Source organism: Eriocheir sinensis, unplaced genomic scaffold, assembly GCF_024679095.1.
Source record: "Eriocheir sinensis breed Jianghai 21 unplaced genomic scaffold, ASM2467909v1 Scaffold358, whole genome shotgun sequence".
In the NCBI taxonomy this organism is placed as follows: domain Eukaryota; kingdom Metazoa; phylum Arthropoda; class Malacostraca; order Decapoda; family Varunidae; genus Eriocheir; species Eriocheir sinensis.
Genome location: NW_026111674.1, coordinates 240,001 through 257,500, shown reverse-complemented (window position 1 = coordinate 257,500; position 17,500 = coordinate 240,001). Strand labels below are relative to the sequence as shown.

Here is a 17,500-nt window from a genome sequence, read left to right as displayed (position 1 = left end):
TCTCCATCTCTCCTCCACTCTCCTCCATTTCCTATTTCTCCATTTTCTTCTTATCCACTTCCCTCTTCCACTCCCTTCTCGTCTTCATCACTCCATCTCACTCCCCTTCCACCCTCCCTTCCACCTCTCCTCTCAAGCTCCACTTTTCCACATTAACCCATTCCCCTCTTCCACTCCCTCCCTCTCTTCATAAATCCTCCCTTCCTCCACCTCTCATTCTCTCTCATCTCCACTTCTTTATTTTCCATTTTCCACCTTAGTTACTCCCCTTCCACCTCTTCCTCTCATCCACATCAATCCACCACGCTGGCTCCTACCCTTCCCCTCTCTTTCTCCACTCCTCTTTATTCCCCCTTTTCTTCCCCTCTCTTTTCCTCTCTTTTCCTTCCCTCTCTTCCTCCATCTCCTTCCCCTCTCTTTCTCCTTTCCCCTCCATTCCCCCTTTCCATTCCCCTCTCCCTCCCCTCCCCCCCCCCTCACCTGCACCCCTGATCACACCGTCATTTGTCACGCCAGGTAAGAACAAAAACTCGCAGGTAAACAGAAGCGGTTGAAACAAAAACACCTGCTTCGCAACCTTGGTCTGATTGGCTCACCTTGCGCGGAGGAAATTAGGCGGATTGATAGGTAGAATTAATTAACCTGTGGCAACTTCCGGTTCCGACGTGCCAGGTGTGATGTTACGTGACAGTCTCGTAGAAGAAGGGAAGGGGTGAAGAAGGAGGAAGGGATAGGGAAAGGTAGATAGGATATATTAGGTGACGGTCTGGTAGAAGGGAAAGGGTGAAAGAAAGGAAGGAATAGAGAAAGATAGATAGGGAATAGATGATGGTACGAGTTGATGAAGGAGGAAGGGAAATTCGATAGGGTAGATAGGGAACAGAGGATTAGAGGTGGAAAGGGGCTTACGATAATGTGGATTGATAGATAGCTAAAAGTGGAAGGAAATGGGGATTGGACACGAAAGGAAACAGGAGTGAAGATGATGGAAGAGAGGAAGGATGTGACGATTAGAAAGGAAGGAAGGAAGGGAAGAAGAAGGGGCAGGAAATGAAGGGGTGTCAAAGATGGGGGTTACTATGATTGTGAAAATGATGGTGATGGTGATGGGTGAGGAGAAGGGAAATGTTAGGAAAGTCAAGGAAAAACAGGAAAAAGAAAAGAGATTTGATGAAGGAATTTGCTTGTGTGTTTGTTTATGTGTGTGTGTGTGTGTGTGTGTGTGTGTGAGTGATTGTTACGAAGAAGTAGAAAAAGAAGAAGGAAAGAAAGAAAAAAGAAAAAGAAAAAGAAGAAAGAAAAGAAAAGAAGGAAGGGAAGAAAGAAAGAAAAATAGAAAGAAGGAAAGAAAAAGAAAGAAAAAAGAAAGAATGAATGAAGGAAAGAAAGAAAAGAAAGAAAGAAAGGAAAGAAGAAAGATGAGAGAGAGAGAGAGAGAGAGAGAGAGAGAGAGAGAGAGAGAGAGAGAGAGAGAGAGAGAGAGAAGAGAAGGAAATACCTCCCTCTCTATTAAATAATGATACGGCTTTAAACTTTTCCTCCTTCCTTATGTTGTCTTTTCTCTCCCATTTTATTTACATTCCACCACCACCACCACCACCACTACCACTACTACTACTACTACTACTACCACTACTACTACCACCACCACGCAATGTACAGTACCAGTTCTTTTTATCTCCATTGCATAATTAGACTGGAGGGAGAGAAGGAGAGTTGGAGGGAAGGAGGGAAAAGGAGGGAGGGAGGGAGGGTCTAGCACTCTACCTGTCCAGACATTCTAATTGCTTACGTGGAAAGGTAGAATGAAAGTGAAAGTAGTTGTGGAGAGAGAGAGAGAGAGAGAGAGAGAGAGAGAGAGAGAGAGAGAGAGAGAGAGAGAGAGAGAGAGAGAGAGAGAGAGAGAGAGAGAGAGAGAGAGAGAGAGAGAGAGGTATGGGTGAGTGTGTGTGTGTGTGTGTGTGTGTGTGTGTGTGTGTGTGTGTGTGTGTGTGTGTGTGTGTGTGTGTTTCTGTCTCTTTCTTTTATTCATTCATTCATCTCATTCCTTCCTTCTTTCATCTCTCTCTCTCTCTCTCTCTCTCTCTCTCTCTCTCTCCCGGGCAGGTGCAATACGTTCTGGCGGAAATACCTGAATAAGTCGTTCCTGACGGTGAATTCAGGTGAGTGGGTGAGTCAGGTGAGGCCTTGTGTGTGTGTACCTGGGGCGGAGGTGTGATTAGGCAGGTGGATTTGCGGGGACAGGTGGACCGGGGGATAGATAGATAGATAGATAGATAGATAGGTGAGTAAAGGACTGGTTTAGTAAATGAGTAACCTAACGATGAGTAATGATAGATAGATTGTGTTATATGGGTCAGGTGGATAGTAGTTAAATAGTGTAATAGATATATAGAATAATAGATAGATACAAATTTAATCTGGGTGAGTATCCTAATGATGAGTACTAACAGATAGGCGGTGTTAATTAAGACAGATATATAGATAGATAAATAGGTTCGTAGGTAAATAGATAGATAGATTGACAGGTAGGTAGATAAAAAGATAGACAGGTAATTAGACCAACAGACAAACACGTAAGAGAGTAAAGGGTTGGGTGAGTAGATGAGTAAATTAATGATGAGTGAGAATTAACAGGTATAGGACAGGTAAAAGAGTTTGTGAATAAGTTGATTGCTAGTTAGTGAAGGTGTGTAATTTTGGGTTGAATTTGGTCCTCTCTCGAGTGGATGGATATTTGGATAGATAGACAGATAGATATACCGGTTAATTTTAGGTTGAATTTGGTGCTCTTTTGAGTGGATGGATAATTGGATAGATAGACAGATAGATATACCGGTTAATTATCCCCCCAAAAGAAGCTAATTGTGGTGGTGAAATTAATAATGATAATAATGATAATAATAATAGTAATAATAATAATAATAATAATAATAATAATAATAATAATAATAATAATAAAGTAAGGTTAAAAAAGTATTAACACAAACGTAATTAACTTTTTGTCGACTGAGAGAGAGAGAGAGAGAGAGAGAGAGAGAGAGAGAGAGAGAGAGAGAGAGAGAGAGAGAGAGAGAGAGAGAGAGAGAGAGAGAGAGAGAGAGAGAGAGAGAGAGAGAGAGAGAGAGAGAGAGAGAGAGAGAGAATCCAGTTTAATCTCTGTCTCAATCTATCTATCTATATCTATCTATCAATTTACGTTTCAAAGAGTGTAAGAAGGAGAGGGGAGACAATTGGAGGGGGGGGGGGAGGAAGCGGGGGGGCAAGGTCATCCGGTCAGGGGGGAGCAAGGTAGGGAGAGGGGGAGGGGGCAGGTTGATTTCCGGTCCACCTGTACATGGGTAATTATTGCCTCTCACCTGTGCGTCTTGAGAGGAAGAGGAAGGTGAGAAGGAGGAGGAGGAGGAGGAGGAGGAGGAGGAGGAGGAGGAGGAGGAGGAGGAGGAGGAGGAGGAGGAGGTTGGTGCAAAAACTGGATAAGAATCTCGTAATGTAACATAACTAGGTACCGGGGGTCGAACCGAGGTCTTAAGAATAGAAGTTAGGACAGTAAACCAGCGCGTCCTTCTGGTTCGATGTCCGGCAATCGGCTCTGGTAGGTTAAGGGACTTTCCACCGTGTTACTTCAGTGTCTCTAAGGAGGTTAAGGAAGTGGGAGGGAGGAGAAAGGAAGAGAAGAGGAGAAGGGAAAGGAAAGGAGGTACAGAAGGGAGATAAAGGAGAGGAGCAAAAAGAGGGTAAGGAAGTTGGCGAGGAGGGAGAGGAGCGAAATATGGAACAAAAAGGAGATAAAAAAAATGGGAGGGGGAGATGGGAAATGAAGTAATGGGAAGGGAAGGAAGGGAAGAAGAGGAGGAGGAATAAGGAAGGAACAGATGGGAAGGGAAGGAAGTGGGAGGGTAAGGTGGGTAAGGAAGAAAGGGGAAGGAGGGAAAAGATGAGGAAAAGGGAAGGAAGATAAAAAGATAGGAGGGAGAGATGGGAAGATAGGATGGAATGAAGGAGGAAGAAAGGAAGGAAAGAAGTAAAAAAAGAGGAAAAGGGAAGGAAACAAGGAAGAGAAACAGGACAGGAGAGAGAGAGAGATGGGAAGATAGGATGGAATGAAGGAGAAAGGGAAGGAAAGAAGTAAAAAAGAGGAAAAGGGAAGGAAACAAGGAAGAGAAACAGGACAGGAGAGAGAGAGAGAGATGGGAAGATAGGATGGAATGAAGGAGAAAAGGAAGGAGAAGGAAGGAAAAAGAAGGAAAAGGGAAGAGGGGAAAGGAAGTAGAGAGAGGAAGAGAGAGAGAGGAGAGAGAGAGAGAGAGAGAGAGAGAGAGAGAGAGAGAGAGAGAGAGAGAGAGAGAGAGAGAGAGAGAGAGAGAGAGAGAGAGAGAGAGAGAGAGAGAGAGAGAGAGAGAGAGAGAGAGAGAGAGAGAGAGAGATTAAAAGAAAGAAAAAAAGAGAAATAATAAAGAATAAAAAAGGAAAGTGAATCTATTATTATTTTTATTATTATTATTATTATTATTATTATTATTATTAGTATTATTATTATTATTGTTGTTGTTGTTGTTGTTGTTGTTGTTGTTGTTGTTGTTGTTGTTGTTTAGAGAGATAGCGACGAGGAGGTGGATATGTTTACTAATGATGGTGTTGGTGATAGTGGTGGTGGTGGTGGTGGTGATGGTGGTGGTGATGGTGGTGGTGATGGTGGTGGTGATTAATTGATAAAAGTAGACCCAATTAGCCTTTTTCCCACGCTGATTACTGTCATTACTTATTTTAATGAGGGATATCTCCTCTTGATGGTTGTGGTGTGCTAACGAAGGGTGGTGGTGGTGGTGATGATGGTGGTGGTGGTGGTGATGATGGTGGTGGTGGTGGTGATAGTATACTTGTGGTTGAGGGGATGTAGATATGGTGGTGGTGGTGGTGGTAGTGGTGGTGGTGGTTGAGAGCACGTGGTATAGCTGGTGTTAATGGTGAGAGAAGAGATAGTGGTGATGGTGATGATGGTGGTGATAATGACGATGGTGACGGTGGTGGTGGTGGTGATGTACTGGTGTTTATAATGATGGTGATGATAGTGGTGTCTGTATTAAGGGTGGTGGTGGTGATGGTGTAGATGGTGGTGGTGGTGATGGTGGTGGTGGTTATTTTTGTGGTAGTGGTGGTAGTGGTGATGGTGGTGTTGGTAGTAGTGGTGTTGATAGCAGTGATGGTGGTGTTGGTGGTGGTTGTGATGGTTGTATTGCCAGTGGTGTTGATGTTGGTGGTGGTGATGAAAGTGGTGGTGTTGGTGTTGTTGTTGGTAGTGGTAGTGGTGGTTTTGGTGTTGGTAGTAGTGGTGGTGTTGGTGGTAGTGGTGTTAGTTTTGGTAGTGGTGATGGTGGTGGTGGTGGTGATGTGAGTGGGTAGCGTTGGTGTTGATAGCGGTGGTGGTGGTGGTAGTACTGGTGGTGTTGGTGGTGGTAGTGGTGGTGTTGGTAGTAGTGGTGGTGTTGATGGTGGTAGTGGTGGTGGTTGTGGTTGTCCCATCTCAAGCCACGGACGGTTACAGAAAAAAATTCCTCCCGGGCTTAACCTTACACGCGGGTACCTATTTTAATCATTGCCTGCCCGTGTTCTCCTAATCTCGGCCGCCTTGGGATTACGTTCTGTGCGTTGATGGTTCCTCGGGATTGTCAATTAGTGATGTTATTGTTGCCTTCTGCTGGTATGTGAGGATGTGGTCGGGGGATGTTTCTTACTCGTTAATTTTCCTTTTTTTTTTGTATTTGTTTTGATATGATTTATTTTTAGACTCTTTTAATGGTTTACGCTCGGATGGCCCCACCTCGTTACTGGCGCACGCGAATTTATATTTATAGTGGTTGCCGTGATGTATGGTGACTTTTGCTTGGCCCATGCTCTCTCTCTCTCTCTCTCTCTCTCTCTCTCTCCCCCCCCCCCCCCCCGTTGCTCCACATGTCCCAAATCGCTGAAGTTAGATGTTTTGTTATGATTTTTTTTTCTTTATGTTTATCGCACAAACCAGAGCATACGAAATGAAAGTTATGTTATACTCAACGTTCTTATTCCCCTTATTACGTATTTTTTCTCCTCAAGACTTAGCAACAAATTCCAATACAAGAACGTCACCCTTTGTTTTTTTATCTAGAATTTACATGATTATTTTGTCCATCTGTTTTATTATTTTATTTTTTCCCGTGTATTCTGTGCATCCAAAGTGCGTGGAGTGTGGTAGAGTGTTTGATGTCGCCTCAAGAATGTTTTTATTATTGTTTTTTTATATCTTTTTAATCTTCCAGTCTGTTGTGTTCCTAAGAAAGGCATCCATTCACACCTCCGGGAAACAATAGTCGCGATATTGGAGGAGGAAGAAGAAGAAGAAGAAGAAGAAGAAGAAGAAGAAGAAGAAGAAGAAGAAGAAGAAGAAGAAGAAGAAGAAGAAGAAGAAGAAGAAGAAATAGAAGAAGAAGAAGACGAGGAGGAGGAAGAAGAAGAAAAAGAAGAAGAAGAGGAGGAGGAGGAAGAAGAAGAAGAAGGAGAAGAAGAAGAAGAAGAGGAGGAGGAAGAAGAAGAAGAAGAAGAAGAAGAAGAAGAAGAAGAAGACGAGGAGGAGGAGGAAGAAGAAAAAGAAGAAGAGGAGGAGGAGGAAGAAGAAGAAGAAGAAGAAGAAGAGGAGGAGGAAGAAGAAGAAAAAAAAAAGAAGAGGAGGAGGAGGAAGAAGAAGAAAAAGAAGAAGAAGAGGAGGAGGAGGAAGAAGAAGAAGAAAAAAAAGAAGAAGAGGAGGAGGAAGAAGAAGAAAAAGAAGAAGAGGAGGAGGAAGAAGAAGAAAAAGAAGAAGAGGAGGAGGAGGAAGAAGAAGGAGAAGAAGAAGAAGAAGAAGAAGAAGAGGAGGAGGAGGAGGAGGAGGAGGAGGAGGAGGAGGAGGAAGAGGAGAGTCTAAATGTCTGCAGCGTTGTCGAACAAGATATCAGTAGAGTACAGAGTGGCGCAGAAACTATATTAAAGACAGGTTTTCCTACACGCCACCCTGTCTGTCTGTCTGTCTGTCTGTCTGTCTGTCTGTCTATGCCCTTCACCTTCTTCCCATTCCATGCTTTACCTCTCCTCCCTCCCTTCCCTCCTCCTCCTCCTCCTCCTCCTTCTCCTTCTCCTCCAGCCTCCTAATCTCATCCCGTTAATCCAGACCACATCCCACGCTCGTTGCACATTCTCTCTCTCTCTCTCTCTCTCTCTCTCTCTCTCACTATGTAATAAACGCAAATTGAATGTGTTGAAAGGAATTAGACGGAGCAGTGACGTCATTCAATCACAGTGACGCAACACACACACACACACACACACACACACACACACACACACACACACACACACACACACACACACACACACACACATTGGTCGGCATATTATTACTGTTACTTTTTAATGTTTTTTTTTTTTTTACTTTTTTGTTTTCTTTTTTTCTTTAGTATTATTCTTTCTCTCCTTAGTTTTTTTTTCCTCTATTTTCTCTATTCACTCCTTGTTTACACACACACACACACACACACACACACACACACACACACACACACACACACACACACACACACACACACACACACACACACACACACACACACACAGTATCTCTCCACTTATCGGTTTTATCGTCTTTTATTAATTCTACTTTTTTTCCTTGGTCCTGTTTTTTTATTTTTTATTTCCTTTTTTTTGTCCCCTCCCATTACTTCCACTATTCATCCGTTCGTTCTGTTTTAATTCATTTTTGTCTTTTTTTGTTTATTTGGATTTTTTAAACTATTTTTTTCCTGTTTGTTTGTTTGTTTTTGTATTTCCATTATGTTTTCTCTCTCCTGTTCTCTGTTTTTCTGCGTTATTTATTTCTCTTTCTTCAGTAATTTTCTTCCTCGTCTCTTTTGTCTTCCTCTGTTTACTAAATTTTCCTTCCTTCATTACTTCCTTCCTCTATTTTTCTTCATATCATTCACTATCTATCTATCTATCTTATTTTTCTTCCTCTGTGACTTACTTTTTTTTATTTTTCTTCGTATTTATAATTCACTATCTATCTATCTATCTATCTAGCAATCTTTCAATCTATCTTTTTTTTCCTTCCTCTGTTATTTACTTCCTCTATTTTTTCTTTGTATTTATCATTCAATATCTATCTATCTATCTAGCAATCTTTCTATCTATTTATCAGTCTATAATAATCGTGCGTCTTTCCTCTCTCACTATCTGTCTATCTATCTATCTATCTTCTTATCTGTTTGTGTCTTTCCTCTCTAGATTAACTCTTTATTTTTCTCTCCTTTTTCTCTTCATACTTCAGTTTCCCTCGTGTATAAATTATCTCTGTATCTGCTTATCTACGTTTTCCTCTACATTTTCTGATTTCGTCTCTCTCTCCTCTCTCTTTTTATACCCTTGTCTATAGTGAATAAGTCTCTCTATCTATCTATCTAACTATCTATCTATCTATCTCACCTTTCTCCACCTTAATTGCCTTCTCACCTGAACTCTTGACGCCCGATCCATTATCTTCGCGTCTGGAGGGAAAGTCTAAAGCGTCGGAAGGAATTGACTCATTGTATTGTGATGACAGGCGGCACACACACACACACACACACACACACACACACACACACACACACACACACACACACACACCTGTTGCCTGGTCCAGTTACAACACACCTGGCGAGACGGAATTCAAGCGTGTCCGAAACGTGTTTGAAGCAGGTGGAAATAAGTGGCAAGTTGAGATTATGAGGTAAAGTGAGGGTGTTGCAGGAGGAGGAAGATTATGCGTTGAAGTGAGGGTGTTGTTTGAGAGAGGAAGAGATGAGGAGAAGGGAATGGTTATGATTTTGAAAGACGATGTATGTTCTTCGCTATTTTGGGGGTTTGGGGTTAGTTAAAAGCGTGCGTGTGTGTGTGTGTCGCCTAAGGAAGAATAGAATGAAACTATCGGTGTTTGCAAGCTTAGGTTATGAGATAGAATGACCATGTTTTTTTTCCTAATAGCACGGGAGGCTACTCACGGGAAAAAAAAAAGAGGGGAGGGGGAGAAAACAAAAAAATATCAAAACACCGGTATTATATGACAAGACAGAAAACGAAATTGCAGAGATTGATATAATTTTGAAAGATCAGTCTTATTTTTTTAGGGGGAAGGGGGGGGGGGTAAATTTCCGGGTGTTACGTGAGAGGAAGAAAACGAAGCTGTAGATATGCATGCAACTTTTCAAGGGGGGTCTTTTTTCTTTTTTTTTGAGGGGGAGGAGGAGGAGGAGGGAGATGATGGATTTCCGGATCTTGTACGAGAGGAAGAAAACGAAATTGTGGAGTTTTGGGTGATTTTTGAAAGTGTTTTTTTCTTATTTTTTTTTTAATTGGAAGGGGGTGAGTAAATCTGCGTATGTTGCATGAGGATGAGGAGAATGAAAGTGTTCAAAATGATGTATATATATATATATTTTTGAGTGGGGATCTCGGTTTTTCCTTTCCCTCTCTTTTGGATATAAATGCGTGTGTTTATGAGGGAGACGATATTTTTTTGGGGGGTGATATATTTCAACTCCTCCTTTGCCTCTCTCTTTTTAATATGAACGTGTGTTATGATACATTAGCAAGAGATCTCGTTCATAAAAGGAGGTCTCAGTTTCTCCTCTCCCTCTCTCTTATATGTATACTTAAGTGCATGTGTTAGAGGAGGGGAAAGATGAATGTTTAGGAGAGGTAGATTTCAATTCCTCATTTCCCTCTCTTGTTAATATGAGTGTATGTGTGTTATATTAGGAAGACATCTCGTTCATAAAAGGAGGTCTCAGTTTCTCCTCTCCCTCTCTCTTATATGTATACTTAAGTGCATGTGTTAGAGGGGAAAGATGAATGATTAGGAGAGGTAGATTTCAATTCCTCCTTTCCCTCTCTTGTTTATATGAGTGTGTGTGTGATATGTGAAGGCGTTTCGTTCATAAGTAGAGATCTCAGTTTCTCCTCACCCTTTCTCTTATACATATACTTACGTGGGTGTGTTAGAGGAGGGGAAAGAATTGTTTTTAGGGGAAGGTAAGGTTCAGGTCCTCCTTTCTCTCTTCTCTCTCTCTTTTAGGTTGAAATGAATGCGCTTGAAGAGTTTGAAGGAAGAGAAAAAATATACTGAGATAAATAGTTTGTTTTTTATTCCAAGGTAGATATTATTATGAACTAGGAAGTGGAGGAGAGTTCAAAGTGGAGAAGCAAAAGTAAAAAAAAAAGGAAGAAAATAATGAGAATGGAAATGATAGTGAAAAATAATGTCTGGAAATGATGGTGATAGACTGATTTCTTATTTTCCTTCTTTTTTTCCTTCTTTTTTCCTTCTTTTTCTCTCTCTCGATTTAAAGCAAGAAGAGATGTAATGAGAGAGAGAGAGAGAGAGAGAGAGAGAGAGAGAGAGAGAGAGAGAGAGAGAGAGAGAGAGAGAGTTATGCAATTAAAAAAAACAATAAACAACAAAAACAAGACAGATATAATTTGGCTCACCGTTTCCCCGTAATCCTTCGCCTCCAAAAAAAGAAAAAAAAAGAAAAAAAAGAACAACGAAAAACCACAAAATAACCTTGACAGAAGAGAGAGAGAGAGAGAGAGAGAGAGAGAGAGAGAGAGAGAGAGAGAGAGAGAAGCAAAAACTCGCCAGAACAGACAAACAAAGAGAGTTTATTCCCATGCATTCCTGAGAGCGAGGCGGAGATTAGGAGGAGGAGGAGGAGGAGGAGGAGGAGGAGGAGGAGGAGGAGGAGGAGAAAAGAAGAAGAAGAAGAAGAAGAAGAACAAGAGGAACAAGAAGACCAGGAAAAAGAAAATCAAAGAAAAAGGAAAAGGAGAGGAGGGGGAAGAAGAAGAAGAAGAAGAAGAAGAAGAAGTAGAACAAGGGAAGAAAAAAACACAAAGAAGAAGAAAAAAAGAAAAAGAAGAGGAAGAAGAAGACGAAGAAAAAGAAGAGGAAGAAGAAGAAGAAGAAGAAGAAAAGCAGCAAGAACGACAACAACAACAACAACAACAACAACAGCAACAAGAGAGGAGGAGAAGAAGAAGAAGGAGGAGAAGGAGGAGGAGGAAGTGGAGGAGGAGAATCAACAAAAACCGTTCCTTTGTCCTCACCATGGTCTGGTCCGCAAGGGAGGAGGTGGAGGAGGACCTTGAGGGCGCCAGGGAGAGGAAGGACGCGCTGGAGGAACTCAAGCTGCAGGACTCCGAGGACCTCAGACCCTTTCGCGTGGGCTGGGCCGTGAGGGGTGGGTCCTGCGGGGGGCGGGGGCTGGCGCGGCGGGGGAGGGTGGAAGGACGCGCCATTCCCTTCTTCTGGACTTCTGGGGAGCTCGAATCCTCATCCTGCGAGTCCTCAGCTTCAGGAACTGTCATGGACTCTAAGGATCCTACGCTAGCTTCCTTTGTGGCCTCAAGGACTTTCTTCGGGTCCTCAACTTGCTGAAGGATATTATTTGGGACTTCTGAGGATGCTTTGCCACCTGGTTTAATGTCCTTCAGATCCTCAGCTTCGGTAAGGACTTTTTTGGGGTCGTCAGCATGGCCAAGGACTCTCTTCGGTTCCTCAACTTGTTTAAGGCCCTTCTTCTGGTCCTCAACTTCTCTAACGCCCTTCTTCTGGTCCTCAACTTCTCTAACGCCCTTCTTCTGGTCCTCAACTTCTCTAACGCCCTTCTTCTGGTCCTCAACTTCTCTAACGCCCTTCTTCTGGTCCTCAACTTCTCTAACGCCCTTCTTCTGGTCCTCAACTTCTCTAACGCCCTTCTTCTGCTCCTCAACTTGTCTAAGGCCTTCCTTCTGGACCTCAACTCTCCCAAGGACTCTCTTCGGGCACTCCGGTGAACTCGAGTCACTGTAGGACCCCGGTAAGCTCAGACTCCTTCGTAGGACCTCCGGGGAGCTGGCTGAGTCCTCGTCCCCGCCCCCTGTGGCCCGGCATGAGGGTGAGGGGTCCCGGGGGCGCGCGGCGGGGGCGGCGGGGCAGGGGGCGCGGGCCAGGGAGGTCGTGGAGCGGTATTGACCCACGTGTTTCAGCATTGTGGAGACCCTGGGGGAGAGAGAGAGAGAGTGTGTGAGTGAATGAGTGAGTGAGTGAGGGAGGGAGGGAATGAGAGAGTGACTGAGTGTTAAGTGGGATGGGAAAGGAAGGAAGGGAGAGAGGAAGGGAGTGGGATGTGGAAAGGGAGAGAGAGTGAGTATGTGAGTGAGGGAAGGAGAGAGAGAGCGAGTGAGAGAGGAAGAGAGAGGAAGGAAGGGAATAATGGGATGGAGAGTGGAAGGGAGAGAGTGAGTGAGTGGGATAGAGAGAGGGAGTGAGGGGGAGAGGGAGGAGGAAGGGACAGAGGGAGAGAGTGAGACTGACCTATTGACTGACTAACACAATTCAATAACTCCTCCTCCTCCTCCTCCTCCTCCTCCTCCTCCTCTTCCTCCTCTTCCTCCTCCTTCATTACCTTCATTGATAAAAAAAAAAAAAAAATTCCCCTGGTCACTTTTTGGACAGAGGAACAAATCGACCGTGAAGGAACCAAAAAATAAAAATAAATCAAATAATAAATAAATAGATTAATAAAATACAACAGATAAAACGAGAATAAAACAGGAAAATGCATCAGGGAATCAAGGTTTGGTGTGTTGACAAGATTAGCGAGAGTTTTGTGGTTATTTGAAGGCGGGAGAGCGTGAAAATTTCCTCGTTCCCGGTTTCTGTAATAGTTCTGTTCTCTTCAAAGTGTGTCAAGGTTAGGTTTGTCGTTCTGTTTTGTGGTAATGTAATTTTTTCTTGTTTGATGATGTTTTTCTTTAATTATGTTGTTTTTCTTATTTTTTATTTATTTTATTGCTATTTTTCTTATTTCCTTCATTCTGAGTTTTTCATTGTTTTGAGGTAATGTTTTTTTTTCTTGTTTTGTTTTGTTTTCGTTTTTTTTTTGTTTATATTTCTTTTTTTTTTCTTATTTCCCTCTTTCTCAGTTTTTCTTTTAAGGTCATATTTGTCATTCTGTTTCGTGGTCATGTTTTTTTTCACTTGTTTTATTTGCGAATCTTTATTTTCTTTATTCTTTTCCTAAATTGAGGCCCCCAGAGGCAAAGGCAGGAACTCGCCACTCAGGCCATTTTCCGTTTTCTATGGTTTGGAACAGTTCAGGCCTTCCTCTTAACCGGTGAAAAGTTTGGAAGGGATACACAACCTTCTTGACATGCTAAATAAGGGTGAAAGTTCTGTCCCATCACAGTGAGAGCACGAGGTGCCTCTCAAAGGCAGACACAGGAACTCGCCAACACCACGCGCGCCCGGTTGCGCCAATCAGCGTGCTCCACCCCAGCCACACACCTCCCACCAGCCAATCAGCGTGCATCCTTTTCCCTCCGCCACCTCAGTCTTTAATTTTTAAACACTCCCGCGTGTCACACGTGCAGGATTATAACTACGCATTATTTACACATTTTCTCGTGTTTAAAGTGCACCAAGATGAGTGACAGTGATACTGAAGCGGAGGCGGAGGTTCAGAGCATTACTCGGAAGCGTAACAGAAAGGAAGATGAGTGGAAACGAACAGTAAATAAGAAGAAAAGGAACAGTGGTGAAGCGCATCAGACAGTGAAGGGAGAAAATGTCGGGAAGAAAAAGATTGGTAAACCATGTAAATGTAAAAATAAGTGCTTCGACCGTGTTGGTATGGAACACATTAATGTTGTCTTTGATAATTATTGGAAGATGGCCTCACATGATAAGCAGACAGCTTATCTAGCATCTCGTGTGTCTCATGAGGTAATTAAGCGAAGCAGAGTGCCGAAGGACCGTGATGTTCCTAGTCGCACGCAAGAAAGAATGAAATATACTGTTATGCGTGATAACGAGACTTTGACAGTGTGTTTACAAGCATTTTTATCTATCCATGGACTGACAGACGCTCGTTTGAGAGGAGCAATAAAGAAGAAGACTAGCTCTGGAACCCTTGTCCCAGACCAACGAGGCCGACACGAGCCCGCCAACAAGATCAGCGAAGAGAGGCGTGAGTTGGTTAGGGAGCACATTAAGAGTTTAAAAACTGTTTCAAGTCATTACTCTCGTGCCAAATCGCCACACAAGAAATATCTACCTCCAGGATTAAACAAAGTTACCTTGTACGACATGTACAGAGACTGGATTAAGAAGAATAACAACAAAGATAAGGAAGTTAAACAGTGGCTGTATGAATGGATTTTTGACCACGAATTTAATATTGGATTTGAACCCCCCAAGTCTGATTCATGTAATGTTTGTGATCGGGTCAATACCGAGCTCGAGGGCCTGGATAATGACAACTCTGATGATGAAGACAAGATTCGTGAGCTCAAGGAGGAACTTGCGGTGCACAAGGGAAGGGCAAATACTGGACAGAAGCTGTTAAAGGACTACACTGAGGAGAAGAACAAGCCTCACATTGCAGTCATTGCAGTTGATCTTCAGCAAACTCTCCTGACTCCTAGGCTGTCAAGTGGGATTCAGTACTATAAAGAAAAATGTGGACATACAACCTAGGAATCCACAGTGTGAAAGATTTGCAGGGAACTATGTATGTCTGGAATGAAACCCAAGGAAAGAGGGGCTCCTGTGAAATTGCTTCATGTCTGGACCACTACATTTTAAACTACATAGACCCCACTGTCACGAAGCTCATGATCTTTTCTGATAACTGCTCCGGTCAGAATAAAAACAAGAATGTTATCTTATGTTGCCTCAGACACATTCATTCTGACCGGTTCAAGCTTATAAAGCACTATTTTATGGTTCCAGGACACTCATACTTACCCTGTGATCGGGATTTTGGCGTCATAGAAAAAAAAATAAGGCCCATTAGTGTGTACTCAACAGATCACTACATAGAAATTATTCGTAAGGCAAAGAAAGAAAAACCTTTCCGTGTAGTTGAGATGACATGGGAGGACTTCAAAGACTTTGAGAGGCTTCAGAAGTGTGTAAGCTGGGGCGGTATGAAAGATGCAGGATTTTCTAAGGCACGTGTTCTTAACTACAACGCTCACTACAAAGATGGCTTCGAAGTTCAAGAGCTCTATGGAGGCCTGAACACTACTCAGGTCTCACTAGTGAACAAAAAGAAAAAGGAGCCAATTGCTAATCTTTCTCTCCAACCTCTTGAGAAAAAGTATCCAGGCCCTCTTTTGTTATCCAAGGAGAAAACCGCTGACCTGCGTGACCTCATGGCATACGTGTTACCTGCATACAAACACTTCTACCTCGACATTGTCCAAGCACAGCAGGAAGGAGCAACAGGTGGGGGAGGGGGGCGTGGCAGGGGTGGGGCCCAGGACGTCGATGGAGACTCAGATGTAGATCGCCTCGACGACGACTTAGAGCTCCCCGTCCCACAATAAGAATCCTACACAACCATCAAGTTAGATTAAGTTAGGTTACGCAAAGTTATGATTAGGCTAAGTTTGGATAATGAACTTTGCATCCAGTGTGGACTACTTTATTTTTTTCGGAAAACCACTTTATTTTTACGGAAACTACAAGATTACTTTATTTTTACGGATACTACAAGCCCCCACCCCACACCCCCACCCCAAACGCCCCATAGGGACCTCATCTCTTCACTGCTCAACTGTATTAACATTTAAAAACACTTTTATTGGTGTAAAAATTTCACCCCTACTATATTTCATTAAAAAAAAACATACTTATAAATTACAAAAAAAATATTTACACATTATTTTAGTCTCTGATACTTTTACAGATGTATTTGTATTGTTCTCAGCTTTCTTTTGATACCAAATCATAACACATTCCTTGACGCAGTATCGTAAAATAAAAGTTACAAAACTTCAAAGCGCTGTATCTCAAAACTATGTTTTGGCGAGTTCCTGCCTTTGCCTCTGGGGGCCTCAATTCTTCTTGATTTCTCCTCTATTTTTCCTTATTTCCTTCTTTATCTTCGTTTTCTTTTATTATTTATTGCTTGCATTAATTTTTCTTCCTTCAACTGTTCTCTCTCTCTCTGTTTCGCTCCTTCATCAACTCCCTTTCTCTCTCTTATTTTCTTTCAACCCTTATATATTCCACCCCTGCGTTTCTTTCCTTCTTTTTTTATCTCTATTTTCATGCAAACTACTCTTCTTAAACTTACTAACTGCATGCCTCAACTCCTCCCTCGGCCTTACTCCACATAACAATCTACTCCAGCTCATCCCTGTACTGTCCAACTTCCTTATGCAAGAGTTAACTAGTGTCGATTCTTTCACCGCTTATAATCCGCCTCTGTGTTACTTTCCTTCCTTTCTATCTCTATTTTAATGCTAACTACTCTTCTTAAACTTACTAACTGCATGCCTCGACTCCTCCCTCGGCCTTACTCCACATAACAATCTACTCCAGCTCATCCCTGTACTGTCCAACTTCCTTATGCAAGAGTTAACCAGTGTCTTGACTCTCTCATCACTTATACTGGTTAACTCTACAGCAGCCTTCCTTCGTCTGTATTTCCTCCTGCCTACGACTTGAACGCTTTCTAGATGGGAGTATCAAGACACCTTTCTTTAACCTGAACTGACCATCTGTTATTGAACCCCGCTAAAAAAAGCCCGCTAAAAAAAGCCCGCTAAAAAAAGCCCGCTAAAAAAAGCCCGCTCGCGACCATTAATTAGACTTTTCTGATGATTGTGTACCATAGAGGATTAACTGGGAATGGAGGGAGAAGGTTTTTGATTCTCTATCCATAAGTTTTTGATGGTAAACTTTTTCATACGTCAGAGAAGCTTTCTATCGCCTCCTTGTGTGTGTGTGTGTGTGTGTGTGTGTGTGTGTGTGTGTGTGTGTGTGTGTTTGTGGGTCTATTTATCATCCATTTATTGTTCCTGCTCTTCCTTTACTTCCTCCTCCTCCTCCTCCTCCTCCTCCTCCTCCTCCTCCTCCTCTTCTTCTTCCTCCTCTCTCCTCCTCCTTCCTACCATCCATCGTAGTGATCATCGCCATTACACTCGACTCGATAGGTTTTTGTTTTCATTCCAGGCCCTCCCTTACCTCCTCCTCCTCCTCCTCCTCTTCCTCCTCCTCCTCCTCGTCGATCGTCACCTTCCTCTTCCTCCTTCCCTTTCTCTTCCTCCTCTTCCTCTTTGTTTTATTTTTCTTCTACCTCTTCTATTTATCCTTTTTTTTTCTTCTTTTCTCTTCATTCCATTTCTCATTCTTCTTCCTTCCCTTTCTCTTCTTCCTTCTTTTCTTTTACTTCCTTTTCCTCCTCCTCCTCCTCCTTCTCTTTGCCTTTTCTTTCTTCTTCCTCTACTTTATCCTTTTGCTTTCATCTCTTCTCTCTCTCTTCTTACATTTTGCTCCATTTCCCATCTTTCTTACCTCCTCCTCTTGCTCCTCCTCCTCCTTCTCTCGCTCCTCCTCCTTTTCCTCTTCCTCCTCTTTGTCTCTCCTTTCTTCCACATCTTCTCCTTCTCCTTTTCTCTTTTCTTG

The 17,500-nt window shown here is 42.7% G+C and overlaps 1 protein-coding gene across 1 annotated transcript in view; it reads right to left on the bottom strand.

The window, feature by feature from the left end:
- The window catches only part of LOC126991895 (uncharacterized), a 59,167-nt gene that overhangs the window by 13,920 nt on the left and 27,747 nt on the right, over window positions 1-17,500 (bottom strand). Inside the window, exon 2 of the mRNA XM_050850543.1 lies at window positions 11,149-12,082. Coding sequence (XP_050706500.1) covers window positions 11,149-12,072 — 924 coding nt within the window. The 5' untranslated portion in view covers window positions 12,073-12,082. The remainder of the gene's footprint in view (window positions 1-11,148; window positions 12,083-17,500) is intronic.